The 20,745-nt window shown below is 40.8% G+C and overlaps 1 protein-coding gene across 1 annotated transcript; it reads right to left on the bottom strand.

Annotated features, from left to right (window-relative positions):
- Nucleotides 1-40: 40 nt before the first annotated feature.
- FAM177A1 (family with sequence similarity 177 member A1) lies at nucleotides 41-16,522 on the bottom strand. The gene is made up of 5 exons (XM_050896911.1): nucleotides 16,421-16,522; nucleotides 12,072-12,248; nucleotides 4,958-5,024; nucleotides 3,158-3,255; nucleotides 41-2,326 (listed from the first exon to the last, which is right to left on the bottom strand). The coding sequence occupies exons 1-5, from the start codon at nucleotides 16,505-16,507 to the stop codon at nucleotides 2,111-2,113; spliced, it is 645 nt and encodes a 214-aa protein (XP_050752868.1). The 5' UTR covers nucleotides 16,508-16,522; the 3' UTR covers nucleotides 41-2,110.
- Between the last annotated feature and the right edge of the window lie 4,223 nt (nucleotides 16,523-20,745).

Raw genomic sequence — 20,745 nt, 5'->3', positions numbered from 1 at the left:
TCAAAGACCACACAGTTTTAAAGGAAAAGCCATAGCCAACTTCCAGTTCAAAAATTATATTAAATACAAAATAACCAATTAATGCATTTACAGAAAAATTAAACCATTATGAAAGTAACCACTTTCATATAGTTTTCAAAAGGAAGGATTAAGTTAAGGCACAGTGAGTAATACAGTATTTTATACAAAGAAGTTTAAACCCAAGGCAGTGAGAGCATTTCTGATGCAACAGATAGTAGGGAGAGGGGGGAAAAAAACCCAACACAACTGACATTAATTTCTTGGCAGAAAAGCAAAGCATCCTTCAGCTGTAAAGGTTTTACTCTTGAGCTATGTGAGGCTTTCTATCTTTGACAGTCTAAGAACTCCCAACAAGCTGTTTTTATGTGTATTCCTCAGGTGTTGAACCAAGCTCTCCCTTGCAGATGGTCAGGGCTAAGGAATGATTTTACACGGCTGTCAGCACCAGTTCAAAGAGGCAAAGAACAGAGTATCAAAACAGATGGAATAGAGCTGATGATTGAATCCTCCTTAGAAGATTTTCTGTAGTGCTGGAAGGGTAAGGGCAGATGAGAGGAGAAGGAATTTGTGCTCTACAGGACACTAGTTCAGGCAGAGGGTTGTCTGAAATACGTAACTGATCTCTGGAAACTAACAGCCAAGTTATCTGGCCTCTGATGTTACATTGGGCTCCTGAGTTAGTTGGTAGTGGGACCAAGGCCAGGGACATCTGACAATACCCAGCACAAACTTTCACTGAAGACTGTTTCTTTAATTTTATTTAGAAATCTCAAGGACAGAAGTAATGTTTCACGTGGTAACTAGTGCAGGTTCTCTGCCCCTTTATCTACAACAATTCTCTATGGAAAGTGACTGGGGCACTGACATCTGATTGTCACACAGTAAACCATTCACCTTTTACAAGCTACAAGTAGAACAACAGTCACTGCAGTAAAATAGCCTTAACTGGTATTTAGGGCTACTTAAAAGCTCTGGAGCTACCTGCGTTTCACTTTTAGACAAAAATAAAAATTACTGTTGTTGCAGTATTGCAATGAAGTGTTCTGTTTATTTAAGGAAAAGGAAGAATCAGAAGTTTGGTTTTGTGATTTCTAGTTAGTTATGTATTCTGTGCTAGAGGGGGGAAGAACATCTGCAATGGCACATCCCTTACTGGTAATTTAACATTAAACAAATAGTCTGTTTAAGTTAATTGAGTACACCGACTCAGGTAATCTATGTTCAAAAAAGTTTTCATAGTTCTAGATTGGTACCATACACAGTGTCCAGTGCATTCAGTATAATTTAGCAAGACTTTAGTTTATTTCCCAGGACCATTCAGAGCATGTAAAGTATTCAAGCAGGTGGGTCTCTCAATTCTTGGACTTCGAGTGAGAACATCTTACACCGATGCTAGTTCTGTACTTTGCTACAGCACTGAATGGAGCAGCTGAGCGCTATTAGCCTCCAGGAGTGCTGGTAGTTGTTAATAAGTTCTTAAGAGTGTTTACAGCCTCCTTTAAATTTTTTTTTTTTTTGATTAAAAAAAAGTCAGTGGACCCTTAAATCTAATTAACATTAAATCTAACATTATCTCTTGTGTTAAACAACAACAGAAAAAAAAATACATGCATACAATAGTGACAATAAATAGGGGAAATAAAATGCTACTATAATGACTTGTGAGTTACAGGATATTGATTCCTATTAATCTATTCATAGAGAGCTGAGTTGCAAACTGTGCAAATCAGAAATAGGTGTTTAGAAGTAGGAAACAGCACTGCATCTGCAATCCACAGGTGTTAGAGACACAGCAATTCAAAGAAAAGACATTTTTACTTGCTTTACACAGAAATTAGCTCACACATTGAATTTTAGACCAAATGTTTGTAGTGCAATTTTCATTTTAACTGAAGTGCCAGTTTGGCAGAATGCCTCAACCTTTATTAGGCAGACTGACTGAACAGACATTGCCTAGCTCTCTCCTGATCAATAAGAATGTTAGAAGTTGTATTTCACTGAACAAGTATAATCCTATTTTTCCTGCTTCTTATAGCCAGATTGTGACATCTGACACTTCCTGTTTCCTACATTATACAGAGCTTTACACTTAAGGAGGGACAGGAACTACATCTTGTTTATTTTCCCCAATGGACTGGCAATCATCTCCCTCATTTTCAAAGTTCACATTCACAAATGAAGTGCATGCTGTTGCTTCAGGCTGGTCTGTCTGGACAGGAGCTTCAGCTTGTGGCTTGTTCTGCTGTTCCTGATGCTGTCTTTCTGCTGCTTCTGACATCTTGTTTTCCTGTTCCTCCTCTTCCTCCTAAAAACAGATGATATAACCAGATTCGTAACCTACTATTTACCACTTACTTAACATTCACTTTAAGTCTTTCCATAAGAGCATACCAGTTCCTATTACAAGGCAAGGACATTTGTTCTACTAGAAAATGGTCACTAGTTGATCATAAGATGAGGTATATTCCAGAATTCCCATGGCGGGGGGGGGGAATTTGCCAAAAGTGAAGGATTAAACTGTGTTAAACACAGAAAAAATGTCACATGTCTAGATAAGCAGTTTTTAGTCAATAGCAATAGTGACAGGTCTACCTTGTCTAAAGCTTTTTCAGCTCTTAATAATAAAGAGCTATCAAAAATAAAAAATAAGTAGTAAAGCTTTAAATATGTTTCCCATCTCTTCCAAATGAAGATTATTAAGGATGTTTTTGCATAAAGCACTGGCTACCTATCAGTCATTTCCAGTTACGGTTTAGAACAAATGGTAACATCATGTTCAATTTACCCTTGACGCTTCATTGAACAAGTTTTAGAGTTGGAAAGTATATTCCTAGCAGCTGCCTCTTTACAGTGTCCAGTAACTGCTCCATCCAACTTCCTCACGCTGTTGACTTGAAAATGCATTGTACAAGAGAAACAAATAGAGCAGTGGTCAGGACCCAGCCAGTGCTAAGGCTGATGAGCTGGTGAGAAAAGGCTGATGGATAAGCAAGCATTAATCATGCGTCAAATGAAAACTGAAGGCAAGCTGAAACAGAGGTTCTAAAACTTCATTTTAATGCTAGAAATTTTTTAAAATACCAGGGAAGGCAAGTTGGGCGACAAGGAGTGCAAGAACCCTATCTCACACACATACCTCTCTCTTCATTCTGTAATACTCATCAATGGCATATTGGTATTTTGGTGTGCTTATCCCCAGAACAGATGCAATCTTTTCCCCAAGGAAATCACACACTAAAAAATAGAGAGGTTTACATATGATTAGTATCTAGAAGTAAATTCTTAAGCACAGTTTTATTTTAAAAGGTATCATCTTTCCTGAATGGTTTTGCATAGTCCTACTTCACTCAAAAGGCAAAACCAAAATCTGCTAGGCTAATCTATGTAATTATTAGCTCAATATACTAATAATTGTTCTTTAAGATAAAGAATGAACAAAAGGAGAACATGGAAATCAATGAAAATCTAGATGGTGGTAGTGTTTGTTTGAATTCTACTAGTTTCAGCTTTGGATCTAGGTTTGTTTTGCTAGGGGATCAGTTAAAGGATAAGCCTTTAACTGAACTTTTAACTGAAAATTAAGGTTAGAAAAAAATACATGGCTACCAACTGTATTGGCACTTCAGTCTAATGGTACCAGCAAACTAGAGAGTTATTTGTTGATACATGCATACTTCAAGTCAGTAGCAGTTTTAACACTGTTCTGTGTTGCGTACTAATGGATTAATAAAATATTTAGGTTTCAGCTGTCTCAATTTTCAAGCTGGAGGCTACATGCAGCGCTACTTTGCTAAAACAGGTACTGCACAGTCAGAAGTATGGAATGGGGGGGCTTGTGTCAGTCAGTCTCTTTACCATGATGATGGCTACAGCACTGGTTCTTGAGTAAAGGCAAGCAAGAAGTCAAATATATTGCACTTCAAATTGCAAATCTGCCCCGAGGATGCAAATGAGTTAGTCGTCTTCAGGGAAAACAAGTTAGAAGTTAGCAATTGACTGCTTCAATGAATATTCACAATAACTAATTTTATAGATATGCTGGCATCCAGAGCTCTGTGCAAAAGACCAGTTCAAATTACAAATGTAAGAGGAAAAACTGAAGTGGCAAGAAGAAAGTACTAATCTTCAAATTCATAAAAGACTTGTGAAAAAAGGAAAGCAGTATCTACCTTTGTGTATGAAGAACAGATATGACAAGAAATAGAATTACACTGTACATTAGAGAAAAAGTGTTTCCAAAAATAAGGATAGGTTAATTAATAGAATAGACTGCCAATAGTTTTTAAAAATATTCAAAATTAGGTGTACAATGACAGAAACTCCACAATATTTGTCAAAAAACCCAATAAAGATACTTTACACCTTGGGAAGAACACAGACTAGGACAAGCATTTTAAAACTTCACAAACTTCTATGAGGTCCACAGGTCAAATAAACTTCTATGCAGTGAGTTTAAGACTTGACAATAGTCTTACTTTTGTTTATTTTGTAACCTCAGAAGTCTATTGTAAAGCACAAAACTAGATGTGTTCTTGGGATAATTTCTAGTTGCCTTCTTCATAAAAACTGTCAGTTTAGTTACTCCAAACAGCATTTTCTTCAGATAACATCACACAAAACGGTTCCATACAAAGCCTAATAGAAAGCTGATATATATACTCCCTTGCCAACACCACCCTATCTCCATATGGAGAAAAAGGGGAAAAAAGTGTTCAGCAAAAGGGTATTTTCTGTTCGTTCTTCCATTCAAGAGTTGTTGATTGAAAGTAAAAAAAAAAGTGCCTAAGGCAAGAGAGTACATCTCCACAGATTAAAATACAGGTTCATTCATACTTTTGAAAAAATGGCCAGTAGCTCACAAAGATGATTTACAGTCTGTCAAAGCGACTTTCAATATTCCATTACTGGTTTACCCAAGAATTAAATAAAGCAATACCTGATAAGGTTGATGTGGCAACTCGCAGCATGTGAAACCACAAGTAGGGTCCCCATGTGAGCGTTGTCTGTAAGAACAGGAGTAGTATGAAGATGTATAGCTGTATGTTCACGGCACATAATAATACATGCAAAAGCTCAAAACAGAGTGAGAAGAAAGATCTGCAATGTTCCCTGTTTGCCAGCTACCACAATGGTTTTGCTTTAAAATAAGTCTAGACCAGACATACATGAAGCAAGGTATCACCGTAAGATATAATGACAACCATCCAACTCAATCCCAAGGTAACTCCTATAACTAGAAAGACCTTTCCGTAAAGTTCTGAACTCCATCAGGCCAAGAAGATAAGTGGGTTAACCAAGTAGTCCCTCATTACAATAATGAGAGAACTGCAAAAGACTGTTTAAACCCAAACCAAACCTTCAAAGTGGTCCCTGAGCAAGAGGCTGATTCCAAGTATTTACAACCCGATACGAATTACCATTTGGAATTGCACCTGAAGAACAAAACCAGGAACGATGAGGGAGGGAGAGAGTTACCGCAGCCCTCTCAGGGAGCGATGGACAGGGCTGACAAGTAAAGGGCCTGGGGTGATGTGAACAACGAGGAACACAAAATGAACAAAACAGGGCTCAAGTGGGGTCACCTCAAGCATTTGCATGTGAGAAAGTCTCTCTGAAGTGCCTGCACACTAAGGCATGCAGCATGGGAAGTAAACACAAGGAATTACAGATCTGTGTGCAGCTGCAGGGCTGGGATCTTGTTGGGAACCCAGAGATGCGGTAGATGGCTCGCATGACTGGAGTGCTGCAATGGAGGGATACAGACTCTTTAGGCAGGACAGGCCTGGAAGATGAGGAGGGGGAGTTGCCCTTTGCACGACTGTGGTGTATTCACCACCACAGAGGAAGTACTGCAGCCTCCAGACAAACTGAGATACTTACACATAAGAACTTAAAGAAAATTTAGAAATTAATGGGCATACATAGGCTATCATCTTCACTAAGGAAAGAGGCTGTATCTCTTTTTAAAAAAAAAGAAACAACAAGCCATCTAATAAAAAGGAGAAGGAGAAAAGCAGATTCCAATCTAACAGGGAAAAAGCTGTAGGCTTTCACTTTTGTGAAAAGGCAAACTCAAATTTCATAGTGAACTAAAACATATTTCTAGTTAACAGTGTGTTGTATTCAGGCAAGCTCTTTGTTATGTATTATTTCCCCCCAGTAAAGATCTCTGTAGAGGTACTTTCCTTGTGCAAAGTAGCAATTAAAAGTGTCAGCTTTTATGAAATGAAACTCATTAGCTCCACTCAGTTACATATGTATTTATAACTTGTTGCTAAAAACTGTTTGATAGTAACCATTTTCTGTGATCTTATTTAATAGATATCCGTACAGGACAACCAATATTATTGTAAATAATACAGCTACAGAGACTAGTTGGTATAGCCTCAGTATGCATGTACACAAGCTACTAGACTTCAGTGCTTTCTAAGCACAGCCTCTACAAATCAGTGCAGCAAGAAATCGTCTGTCAAGCCAGAAACTCAAGTTGGGCAGGCTGAAAAAAGCCAGATGCTATATATTTTTGGCAGTGGGTATGGAAAATGTCCTGCCAAGGTAAAAGTGTAAGCAAAACCAGCTGCTATCCTGCTTGCACAAAAGCACCTCCAGCTTGTTGATTACGTGCTCAGTTGGCAGACAGGCTAACAACAATCATTTCAGTTTGTTCAGTTGAAGAACTCAAGAAAAGTGCTGGAAAAGCTTGTTGCCACAGGTGCAAATAATGGCCTTGATGAGCCTCTGTACAATCCTTCATAATGAGGTGACAAGGTTAAAAAGCATTCACGCAGTGCACAGGACAAACAAGGGCCTGCTGCGTGGCTGTAAGCAAGAAGCTACAAGAGCCCCCTTAACATTTAAGAGTGAAAAGACAAGCTGAACTTCAACGTGACAGAAGTAACTCAGACATGGAATATTCTAACATGGTTGTGGTAACACAAACGTAGTGAACATCTGAGGCTTGGCAGACACAGAGGTTCTGTCCATTTCTACTGTTCCCCCACTGCAATTAAAAACCAGTTTGGTATGTTAGGAGCACTTCTAAGTTCAGCTTCATGGAAACCTTTGCTTTCTGACAAAGCCCAACCAGACACTTCTTCACCCCCGCCAAGCAAGGCTTTGCCAGTCCCCTCAATTTAAAAAAGGAGCATTCTTTCAAGTATCTCAAAAGGCAATGTAAAACCGTGAGAGAAGCTACTTCACACAAATTCAACAGGAGAAAGGAGATGGCTTGGAGAGTAAACCACCAAGAACAACCAGGAACAAGGCAACACATCCAAGGAATAATCCTGTTTTTTCCCCCTCTTACTTCCTCAGGGTAAGTTTGGGTGGTTTCCCAGAGCACCTCGGAGATCGCGAACGTGAGGTGAGAAGAGATACTGGAGAAAACCAGAACCATTTGGGTGATATGAACAGGGCTGTTAAGCAACGGCTCAGTACAAACTAATCCTACTCCGTGAAGCAGCTTCAGTGCATTGAGCAATACTGGAAAACAGTACCCAAGTCGGGTCCTACTAATGTTCAGTAAGAACCACATACTCAGATACTGTATGTCAACCTCCTTTGGCCAGAGAAGCCTTAATGTTCAGTCTTTAATCAACACAAGGACACAGTAATACTGTATTTCTTGACTGGAAACAAGGGGCAACAGTATGAAACACAGGACACTGGTTTATTATAAGGGGACAGTATTTCTCCTGCCGTCAGTCTCTTTAGTATATGTTTCTACAATGCTTAATTACACTATTCAGCTATCCTGACTTTATTTTGTTGTTTAAAATGGAAAACACAATGGTTATGACAACTGGTTTTTAAATTACAAAAATTCTTAATGCACAATTTTAATCCAAGTGCTGCATTTTAAGTAGGAATGAACATAATGGATTCAACCATTGATAAAACCAAGAGGGCTCTGGTTCAACAACAGAACATGGTTTTGTTTCCTAGTATGGGGCTGCCAAAGGGAGCACACATGCACTTCCTTGAACTTCTGAGTGCACCGTGTTCCTAAACAATCCACATATATATTTATTTTTGCCAGATTTCAGTCCCTAATAACACTTGAACTTTCCAAAGAACATAGGGTTTCTTTTTGCCAGAGAAAATGGCAAAGAATCATTTCCTGATTTAAGAAAAAACAAATCCTGTATTTAAGAGTTAATATACACCACCAAATAGTACTTTTCCATTGTTTACTGTGCCAAGATGCTTTTTAAATTAATTATTGACTGGTCACTGCTATAATAGGTCCTTCAGTGTATGCACCATGTAAAACTGTGGCATCTAAGACAAGCCAGTGAAAACAAGATCAGAAACGCACACCATCCTCCATCAAAAAGCTTCTACCATATTACGAGTAGCTATTACTTGGTCAGTGACTATTTTTCTCCCTCACCCCTAAATTCTTAAAAGAAAATTAGAGTTTGATGGTCCTTAAGAGAGGACTTTTTGCTATTTGAAGATAAGCTCCTTTTAACTACAGGATATCAAGATAATCTTCCTGCAAGAATGTGTTTCAATCTTTCTGAGCACTGAAGGTTAATAAAATTAAATCTCTTCTGCAGCTTTGTTGCAGAGATGTTCTCAGGATGAATTCTAAGGTTATCACCAACAGTTACATTGCTTACAGTTGCTCTGCAAAGACTTACACCCCACCTTCTGCCTACTCATGTAATAGGTGAACACAACAAAGAGTTTATAGCAAGTGGCCCTCCACGGATAAACAGAAAGATTATCTTCTAGAACAGGTTAGAGAAATTTAATTACTACAAAATAAAGTTTTGTTTACATATAAAGTGTAAGCATCTAAATTTTAGGACAGAATAGAAGACTCAGTTAAAATTAAAGCATTTATGTTATTAAAGCATTTAAATTTTAATTTAAGAACACTCAGATAATACTGAATGCTATTATCTAAAAAATCCAGAGAAAAATTTATTAAGCATACCCTGTGTTCTGGATTCAACTCATTCTTAAAAAAAAACAAACCAAAACACAACAGAATGGACACTCCAGTCCAAGAATGTTAATGAACTGAGTGCTGACCTATAGAACTATCAGAATCATTGTTTCAAAGCAAAATTTAAGACCCAGTTCTTTTTGAGAATTTGTTTTGTTATGAGTGGCAGTAGTCCATCACACTGAGTGCTTTGGTTATCAGATTACCAGGATATATATATGTTACTTTGCTTAGTAAGAAAGACATTGTCATTGTCTGCTTACCTCTAAAACAAAATTAAACCAAGGTACTTACTGAAGACGTTTCTTTACAACATGGCAAAATATTTGTTTCCCTTAAACTCATTCAGAAGCTGCCAGGATGCCAATACCAGCTGAGCTTTGAAATTTCATGATGCAAAGTTTCTATTCAAAATATTAAATGTGCTTTTTCTAAAAATAAATTGGTCCAGAAACAGCTATTACTTGCAACATACTTTTTCGTATCCCAACTGAGATAACAAGTTTTAGACATGCTGGTCTCAGCAAACTGACTATTTAATTGCTTTTATAGAAATCCTACAATAAAAACATTTTTAAGGCAGCTGTTGGCTAAAACATCAAAGCTCAGCTTGGACTAACATTTCTTCAATTGACTGGCTCAGCTGGGATACACGAAGCATGCAGCAGATAAGGTAAACTTCACTTAATGGCAACCCTTGGTCTAATCAAGTTTATTCTGTCAAGGCAAAAAGCGATACATAATAAGGCATACTGTGCTCCACAATAAACTATTCTGGTTTGGGGGGTCCTTTTATTAAAAAGTGTAATAAAAATTAAGGATTTCATAAACTATAAAAGGAGAATAAAGCAATCTTAACTGTGCCATACAATATACTTTTTGGTATTCAGAAAAAAAATCCGTATTAGGAAAGCAGGAGAATGATCACACAGCATTCCTGGCTGTTGTGCATGTTTGAAGGCTCTTTAGTTAAGTGTCCGTTTGTACAGCAGCATGCACATCTCTGGCCTCACAACACGTACATCAAGGCTCGTGAGCCTTCCATCAGCGCACCACAGTGGAACTCCTCTACTGAGAGGAGATGGCACAAAAAATAATGAGATCTGGTCTTCTGCTAATTATAGTTGGGAAAAAATCTCTTGCGCATCCATGGATATCTGACATGACCTGCATAGTGGGGAACAGATCTGACTCTGAAGATACCTGAACATTACTGTAATCTTCAGTAAGTTTCACAGTTCTTGCATTTCTTCGAGTAGATCCTTAGGGAGGAAAAAAAACCCAACACCCAGCAAGGCAGCTTAACATCTACTCGTTGTTTGTGAGTATATTTATTTTCAATCTATAAACTTCAGGTGTATTTTATACTGATGACATCTTACCTGCTCTCAGGCTAATGTTACTTTTTGTTGTATACAAGAACTGCCTAGCAAGAAAGAGACAGCGGTACCATCAATCCATCCAAGATGAAATGCAACAGCTTCACCTGTGAATCGCTAGGAACCCCAATCCCAGCTGAATTCCCACAGTCTCACTGCGGCTCAGTCCTCAAACCACTTTTTTTTTTTCCTTCAAGATAAATTCATTCTACAGAGAGGAAGAAAAGAACTGATTGACAGTCCTTCCCAAAGCAAAGCCCTCATGGTTCACCACTTCTTCAGAAGAGAATGAGCAGAAAGTCAAACTCTCCACTGCAGTCCCTTCAACAAAGCCAAGCTCTCCCAGGATGGATATGCATATAAATAAATACAGGGCCTACTACTGTACAGTAAATAAAGAGCTTCAACCACAACATTTCTTACGGATTCCCAAACGATGGTGCAGAAGTCATTTCAACAGCAATGGTAAGTAGAAAACAGGGCACCAGTTTCCGTGCATGCAAAGACTCATCTGAAGTGTGGGAACAAGCAGCTCTACACCAGCATCTGCCTCCAGCGTGCAACCAGGCAGGACTAGCTGCTGCACAAAGCAACGACTCCCGGCTGCCTGACCGCACTCCAGCACATCAGGAAGGACCCAGCCGATTTTGGAGTCTCCACCTCTAGTTCAGTACAGGCAACCAAGCCCAGAGAGGGCCAGGAAGGGAGCCCCACCAGCAGGCAGGGAATAGGACTGCAGACCCAATTTATTGGGGGAAGAATTGTTGTAGGAGGGTAGAGAAGAGAGGTGGTTGGGACACCAGTTCGTGGGGGTGTCATAAAGGAAACATGAGACTGGGGATGTGGAGAGATGAAGACAAGGATGCGGATCTTCTCTGGGACTGACTGCCAGAGGGCGGGGAGCTGCTGCCACCAGTGCTGGCACGCACGGCTGTCAGCTTTGCAAATACAATATCACCACAAAATAGATCATCAGACACGCCAACAGAATAAAACAGATTATATATTTCATTTTACCTCTAAATATAGATCCAGAATCATCGACAAAAAGGAAAATGTATTTTAGCAGCTACAATGCACACTGCTGGAGACAGCTTGAATTGTCAAAACTCCACCTGAATTTGGACCAATAAATGGACCTCCATTCACAGGTCAAGCAACATCTTAATGGCTTACAAGACAGATGAACATTACAAACACAGACTAGGCAGGTCCTTTAAAACCTGTTTTTGATATATCATGAATTACACCAGTTTTCCTTTATTTCTGCAAGTCATCTGTTTCTTTCCCTTCTATACTCTTTTAATTATACCAAATTGCTGGTGTGGTAACACTAAATTATAGGTTCAACTCTCCACTGTCACCAAACATAAGGAAACAAATGCCTTCCCTGTACATTTTTTTAAACAACAGTACCAATCAAGGAGACATCAAGCAAATATTATTAGAGGGGGAAATGCTGGAGAGGACAGACTAGAACCGTGAAGAAATAAAACCCATTTCTAATTAATAGGGCTACTTTAGTGGAGGAAGACTCCAGGACAAAACTTCTCAGGAATACTTCTCACAAATTTCTCAGTCCCCAGAACCAATCAAATTAAGGGAATCTTTAATACTAAATACTAAATCAGATTTGTGACACAAAAATTAAAGTATAAAATGTGGGTAGTTACCCAGTAAATCAGAAGTAGCAATTTATCAAGTAAAATACCTACAGGATCTACAGGCGGCAACAGGTCTTTTTTTTCTTGTTCATCTTCCTCTTCATCTGTGCTATATTCTTCCATTGTTTCTCCACTTGCAAAATGAATAACCCTCCTTGGAATTTTCTTCTTCTTTCCTATGACACCCAGCTCCACATTCTCAAAGCCTCTATCTCCATTTGCAAGTTGCTATAAAGAAGAAAAAAAATCATTATCTCAAGTACATGCTTCTGGAACTGGAAAAGCTCCCCCTTAAAAAACTTCCTGAGATATTTAAAATATTTTAGATTGATTAGCATATACAAAGGACATTTGCAAGAGCTTGGCTGTAGGTAAAAGATAAGACTGAAACATTATTGTTTGCAGATACATGAAAAACTGATCTCTTCACTAAAAATAACAAAAAGGTAAATGCCTTCACTTCAGCATGGACAGGTAGTATTAAAGATATCTATGCTGAAAGAGCACTGTGTTATGTAGGAGTTTCTTAGCGGGACACTTTTCTTTAAATAATTTGATGAGCACATAAGTTAATATTTAAAAGTATCATTGGTTTCGGAATGAATATCTAGTGAAATTAATCAAGTAGTTCATAGGCTGTAGCCACCTCTTTGCAAGCTTAGACAGACACCTCTAGCACAAAAGAGAACTGAATGAAGGATAACTAAGCAGCCAGGCCCAAGCTTTAAAAAGATGCATCAAGGAATCTGCCTCTGTGGGCTTTCAGCAGCAATCACGATTAGTACAAGGGACCATGCTAAAAGAACAACACTTAGTTTTGTGGCTAAGGACATATAAAAAGAGAAGTACAATGCCTGGTTTTGTTCCTCCAGCTGCTAAATACTACAATGCAGTCTTTGGGTCACAAGCATTAAAAAAATATAGTTCAAAGGCCAATCAATAATTCTTTAGGCTAGTAACTCCTGCAGCCGGAGAATTTTAGTAACGTTTTGTATTGTATCTATCAAAACAGAGCCTTCACCTTGGTAGAGCTTTTAGATACTACTGCATCAAATGCATAAAACTGTTTTGAAAACACTTCTGTCACACAGAGAAGGACACAGAAGTTAGGAAATGCCAGCCACATGTTTTTAATGTACCACAAAGGTTTTTAAAAATGCACGAGCTCATGTAACTTAAAACCATATCATAAGGAATGAGATATGTGTACGTGTACACAAAATACAGGTTGCATAAAACAGGCACGTTCCAATTTTCGACTTCTTGTCTATGCAACCTTAATTGTCTCCACAGAGACAATTCAAAATTATTTCTAAAAATACATATTTTATCACATAGTTGTAAGACATCCCATAATCACTGCAAGCACAGCATCACCATTCCCATCTCTTATGCTAGATTACGTACATTAGCTTTACGATGCAAAGAGGCTCGGTCAGCTGGGAAAGCCAGTGGGCATGGTAGAGAGGGGCAGAAGGGGGCCATGGGGAGCAGAATGGCCTCCTTCATGCCAGGCACAGATTTTTCTCGTGCCCACAGAGAAGAGGGAGGGAAGGTAAAGATCATGTGCCAAGCTCTACAGCGTGGAGACGGAACGCACACATTCATCGTCTCTCCCAGCCCTCATACCACCGCTTCTCAAAACTGCAAGTCATTTCAGCTTCCCTTAGCATTGCTTTAGCTACCATGGCACACTTCGGACGTTTTCCTGGAGGACCAGAGCAGAATCAAGTGGTGAGGTTTCAATGGGGTAATTCAGCTGAAACAGCACTACATTTTCATGCAGAATTACATTTTCATGTAGAAAGACAAAACTGACCATCTGGGGCCCAGCGCACTCTCTCTGCTGTGTTTCAGCCTTGGGAACAGAGCAGGAGCAGAAGAGCAAAGCTACAAAAATACGAATGCTGAAAACAGTGAAACAACCTAAGCAGAGGGAGTGCTGCTTGCTGCTGCTGTAAAAGCAGGCGCCACTTACTGCGACTCAGTTTTTTGGAGCAAAGAGCACCACAGAATCAGCCTTTTACGAACATTTCACGCTCCTTTATTGGCATCATACAGTGATGCCATTTTTCATGTTTAGTCACAGTGCTGAAGAGCACTATTTCTTGCAACACAGCATCACAAATATTACTGTGATTAATAACAGCAAGCAACATGAGCCTCTCCTTAGAGCTCCTCTAAAGGTATAGTCTCTTCATCTGATTTTGGCTCGTTTAACTCAAATGCTTCAAATATTTTAACTTAGAAAAAAATTGTAGTTAATATTTAAAGTTTAAAAAGCAGGCTTTAATTCCCTGCACACCCATCCTACACTCCACTTACACCACCTACAGTAAGCAGCTCCGCATAGCTGGTACTGCTACAAAGTTTCAGACAAATGCAGTAGTTCCAAGACAGTAAGGATTCATCAAGGAACAGTGAATCTGGTTCCGAGTCCTAAATTATTAAATAAAATAATACATATCAGCTGTTGCTTTGGTTATTACCTAGTCAACAAACCTGGACATGGATTTTAGTCATCACTGTAGCATTTGTCCTTTTAATTTTTACATGCACAACATCAATAAAAGCCAACTCTCACAGCTGCAATCAGAAAGTTCAGCATCATTAAGTTTTATTTATCCTTCCAAAACTGTGGCAATGCAGATCTGTTTTAGAATTGTCAGCTAGACTCACTTTATAGCTCAAATGTTACAGTATCTCCCGTTTGAGGCTTTACACTTTTGATCTTCATTTACAAATTTGATCTTCTTTTCCAATTCAAGAAGCTGTTACAAAGATCATTCTTCTAGTCCACTGCTTTGGTCAGGTTGCCACCTCATTTTTTCCATAGGCTCGTCCCTCTCCAATACATTATATGGGTCTTGAAAGACTCAGTGTTTGTCTTAACCTCATGCTATAGAAGTATTTAGTTTGGCTTCTATTCTGGCAACTATTAGACACAAAGGCCAGTCACCCTTGTGCTTTCGCCACACTAGCTAAGACTCTGAAGGTACTCTGTCAACACTGTAAAGCCACTTCTTTTCTCTTTTAGATGCCCTGTTGGAATTTTTGTTGGCTTTATGGCACCCGTACAAGCCTTGCCTGTCAGGAAGTCAGCATCCGAAACTGCTGCTCCTTGTTTACCCTCTATACACCCACTCTCTTATCCCACCCTTTGGCCAGAAACAGAGAGAGCAGGGCACATTTTGACGGTGTTGATACAATACCCAGCACAACGGCATTTCAGTCCACAACCAAAACGCCAAAATAAATAAACTACAATTAAGGATGAGGTGTGCCAGGACACCTGCAGGTGAGCTAGGAGAGCTCACACAGCTAATATTAGGTGATGCAATAACGTAAAGTTTCATCAAGGAGAGGAAAAAGAAAAGCAAAAAGTAATAGAGAGAGCGGAGTATTCACGTTGTCATCTTTTAATCTGTCAGGCTCAGGTATCATTACGACATGACCCAAAATGCCAGATGTCTACTCTCCATCAGAAAGACGAGTAATTCAATTTGCACAGATCTATCGACCTGATAGTGCTGGTTACTAGAAGGCTGGTAATAGTTAATGAGAAATATTTCTACCCGTGCTATCTTGCCTGCCTTACTGATTTCATTTGTGTTACTTTTTTTGGCTAGGGTCTTTTGGGGGGTTTAGTTGGGGTTTTTTTGCATATTGCTTGACTTTCCACCCTTGTGTTTCAACTGAATTAAACAGCTTGAGTCTTTCTGAAACAGAAGACAACAAAACAACAGTCAGAGAACGACTGTAAGAAAAGACATCCTCGGAATAACAAGCCTTGGAAAGGCACCATAATCAGTGAAGGTGCAGTGCACAAAACATTCAGCGTGAAGCTGAAGCCACTGCTAGGGACATCTGTAGAAGGGGTAGGAGAGCTCGCCAGGTTACAGTCTAATTAAGAGCTGGTGTCTCTGGTCACCTCCCAACGCCTTCGCGAACTTGACAGCGCGGAGGGAAGCGGAAATCTGTCTCAATTTAATATTTATCAGGCTCGTTTGTAAGAGGCATTATCTGCCGGTGAACAGGGGACACCTGAGACACGCGTGCCCGCCGTGCTGACTGTAATTACAGAGCGCTGGAAGGAAGGACGGGCAGACAGACAGACAGACCGACCGACCTCCTCCCCCCGCGGCCAGGCCCCCCACACCCCACCACCCACAGCGGAGAACCGGCCGGCACCGGGGGCTCCCCCCGCTCCCGCACACCCCCCGGGCGATCGGGCCGCGGCGGCCACCCACGCCCCGGCCGGACCCCAGCTCCGCCGCCCGCCCCACCGCGGCCCGAGGGGCCTCGCCCTCCTCCGGAAGCGGTCTCCTCCCGGGCACACCGCGGCAGGGCGGCCCGGCCGGCAGGGAGGGGGGAGAGGCCGTTCCGCCGGCCCCGCTCACCTGCTCAGGCTCCATGGCGCAGGCAGCAGCCGCGGGGCCGGCGGCAGGCGCGCAGTAGAGGGTGATGGCGGACAGCCCCTGCTCCATCCTCCCGCCCGCCGCGGCGCCGGGGGAGGGCGGCAGCGGGCCGGCCGCGGCCCAGGGAGGCGAGCAGCCGGGCGGCACCGCCCGTCACACCGCCCGCCGGGGCGGTGCTTGGAGCCCTTCGCGGCCTGCTGGGCCGCGGCCCAGTGTCCCCCCCCCCCCCCCCCCCGCGCCCTGAGGGGTGGGGTGCCACGCCGGGGCTGGCCGTGCTAGTAAGCCGCGACCCACCCGGGAGCGACGCCCGGGTGGGCCCCTCGGGAGCGGGACCGAGCCGCTACCGGCCTTGGTCATTTCTCTTCTCTCCGCAGCCCGGCAGCAACCGGAGCCGGGAGGGAGACGGGGAAGACACCAGAGGCAGCCAGGCTGCCAGGCACAGCCATACCTACACACAGAAGGAAGCGTAGCCCCCTCTGCAAAGAGGGAAAACTCCGCGTGTTGTGGGGAAATATACACGTCATCTTCCTAGAATATTTTTAAAATCCGCAAAATAATAGAAGAATATTTGAGAAGCGCATCAAGTTACTTGACAGTATTTAGGAGGAGTCCTCTCTCTCTCTCGAAGAGCCAAGCTTGCTAAGCCTTTCAGTACCTGGTGTTGGCTCAGGCAGTTCAATGTTTTTAAAGGACAAACCACAGAGCAAGAAAGAAATGCAAACCAAGGGTGCCCTGGCCCCTGGGTTGTGTCTGGGTGAGAAAATAAACATTTATTTCCAGCAGGCTGGGAAAAGCGTTTGCTGAACTGCTCCAGCGCGGAGCTGGGAGTCCTTTTTCCCCCAAGCCTGTGCTGAGGCGTCCTTACCACGGGTAATGGCCCGGCCTGAAGGAGGGGCCAGGGCTGACCTAGGCAAAAGGCACATTAACCATTCTTTTCTACCTCCAGAAAACAGCTGGAGGTGGAAACATTCAAAACATCCTTTTTATGGGACTGAGGAATTTATTTTTTTTTAAAGGTTGGAGCCAATGGCTGTAACATGCACTTATTTACATGACAGCAAGAGCCATCCTTCAATCCTGTATCAAGAATAGCTTCCAAAGAATTACAGTCTGTAGCATAGATAGGCTCTTAGGCACTTTCTTAGTCATATTATCAAAGCATTATCCAGATCCCATGACAAATTAAAGTCTCAGGTAAAGTATAGACGTACCAGATTTACAGTTATACTAGCACAAGGCAGAAAATATTCCCCTTAGGAAAATGACTGACACACAGAATGTGCTATTGAATGTATGATTACAGAAACACATGAATGAAAGATTAGAGTACTATTTTAGATAGTACAGGACTGACCATCTGCTTTGTATGTTAAAGCAAAGAGAGATTACTTAAAACTGCAAAGAACTAAACTAATGTAAGGGCACATAAATACCTCTTACGCTTAGTAGAGTCTACATTCTGTTTAGTAAAGACTGGTTGAAATAGGGTAGCAGCTCTTAAAGAACAGCATTAAATCATCAACCAGCCAACTTGCTCTCCTTTGCTTCTACTGCAATTGTAGCAGCTGTACAGTAATATTGAAGTTAATCTTTCATCTCTCAAAACAATTAGCATTTGCAACTTAGACAGGTTTAATAGATTTAGCAAGTGTCAATATTGAAAGTCCTGAGGAAAGATAAAGACTGTTAACAAATAAACCCATGCCTGTGCCTTTCCATGGTTATTTGTGTGTGCTGATAGTTAATTGTCCAGCTCCTATCACACAGCTATCTATTGACCATCATAACTGTTTCCTCTTAGTAGGCTGCTCAGAGAGGCTTAAGAATAGTTGCCATGAACTACACGCGTGCTTTGCCCTAGCTGTAATAAGAGGATATTTATATTTGAACTGCCAAGGTCCTCCTCTTTCTTGAGGGAGTAAAAAAATTCCATCAGACCTGTTGTTCTACCCCTATGGGTAGGATTTTCCTTAAAAAGGCAGCAAACTGATAAAGCATGCACCATCAATACATGATTATTCCACAGCTGCTGAAGGTCTTCCACTTTTGCAGAACCACCACCATCTTCCAAAAAAGTAAACATGCAACAGATACCTATTCCTATATTAGTGTGCTGGATGTCAAAGCTTATTAACATCCTGTAACCAAAAGAAAAGGGTGACTGCAGGATGTCACTGATTTTGAAATAAGGGTGCACGTCAAACAGAAATAAAGAGTTGAGCTTGTTTTGTACATTACTCTTGTCCATTGGCTCCTTCTAGTGGCCGTCCCCCGGCGCTACAGTTACCTAATTGAACTTCCTTATCTACTTGTAAGTTCTCAACGAACTTCATTTAGCCACGTGTCCAGACATGAAAACAGCAGACTAACTTGTCTGAGCAGCAGCGATAGCTTTCAGTAAGATATACACAGAAAGACAGACCTCAGTCTTCTAAGTATTTCCAGTGAAGTTCGCCTCTAACTTTTCAGGCTTCTTGTAGGCCAGAGAAAACTTTTCTGCAGAACATGGCGAGATCTTGTGGAAGATGAGTACAAGAAGCCTAATGCAAGAAAATGGTGCTGGGAGAGTTGTTACTCATGGGACTTGCTGGCAGTGTTTTACATGGCCTCTCCTAGCTTGATGCAATTAAGTCTCCAATTCAGAATACCAAATTGAGAGAACATATAGAACATCATAGCTTCTGTTTTCCTGCAACAACTTTAGGATTTTCTTCTACACATTGTGCTCTGAAGGATCCACAAACATAAAAAAAATTATTGCCCACACTCCCTAAAATTGTTGTTCTCCTATAAAGCTATGAGAGAATTTTATAGGTGCTCCTATACAGTTGGACTTTCCTTTTAAGTGCCTCCAACATGAACCTATTTTTTTTTCTTTTTTTAAAAACTTGAGATCTTTAGGCAATTATTCCAACCAGGCTCCAAAGTCTTTTCTACCTGGCATGTTAAGGTAAGAGCAATATACTGCTATTTATGTATTCCAGCGTATACCTTGGGAATAACAATTCACACATCTCATACCTTCAAGGAAATGCTTTCTGAACTTGCCCTTGCTTCTGCCAACACACAGCTAGTGACAGCTCTCTTCCTGTCTGGTAGCAGTGGTACTAGTTTGGAAATGGTGAACTAAAAGACTAAGACTAAATGTATGCAATGAATTGAAAGTTTGAAAGAGTTAACATTTGGTAACTTGACAGTCTGACTGAGCCTGTCCAGAAGCACAGTGCTTCACTGTTCATCCTCAATGTGCCTATTCACGTTTTATTTCCGTCAAAAGCATTCAACTTAACTATCTGCTCTCCCCTACTGACTGCATTCCAAACCAAGATTTGCTACTCTTTGCTGCACGGTTTTGTACTGCTCAAGAACTGAAAATACTGTTAAAAAAAAAAAGATAAACCGTTATAGTAAACACATACCACTTAAGTAGCTGAGGACAGCTCCCCCACGAGCTGGCGATATGCAAGGACTCATCCTTTTGTTACATCTGAAATACTAAGACCAACTTAACTGATCCTTTTACAGACTAATGCTATGCATAAAATGCAGTGCTGTAGCTAAATGGCGTATCTGAAGATTTTTCAGCATCCTCCATACATTGAATACACATACCACTAATCACACAGAAGATACTTCCACATTATAAACTAAGTTACAGCATACCTTATGTTTTATTACCACAAGAGCATAATTACCTGTATAAGCTATTCACTGTCAGCTGCGTTAGCTGCAACCTTCTCAAAGAACTGGCTGACAGAGGGACACACTTACTTTAATTACTGCATTTAATTTTTATCTAAGCAGAGATGGGTGTCCATTTACAACCCAAGCACTCTGCAGTATATTAAAATAAATTCATAATATACCCTCTTGCCTTAAGATAAAGGTGAAAGATCTTACCATATTCGCCAAGATGTATGTTGGATTTCAAGGTTCAGCTGGTCTACCTAGTTTCTGAAGTGTGCCTGTAGATTCCACCCTTTTGAGACCAATGCAGTAAATTGAAATATTAAAAGAAGAAATGCTATAGGAAATTCGGATCAGATTGTAGCCAAGTTGGGGCAATGTGCTCTGTCAGATACAGTTATCTGTGTCTGTTTTAAGTTCAGTACCAGCACAGAATTCCATCTAGTACGTGTTAGAAATTATCTCCATAACAAAAGAACTGCTTAATTGGCAGCCTGGTATGAAGATTATCTTCAGTATATGAGACAGCTTGATATCTGCATACCTGCATGTTTTTAGTCACTTCATTCTTTATGTATAGGGAAAGAACAGTAAAACTGTGGAGAACAAAGTTTTGTACA

This window comes from Gymnogyps californianus, chromosome 5 (assembly GCF_018139145.2).
Source record: "Gymnogyps californianus isolate 813 chromosome 5, ASM1813914v2, whole genome shotgun sequence".
NCBI classification, from domain to species: Eukaryota; Metazoa; Chordata; class Aves; order Accipitriformes; family Cathartidae; genus Gymnogyps; species Gymnogyps californianus.
This window is presented reverse-complemented; position numbering and strand designations above follow the sequence as displayed.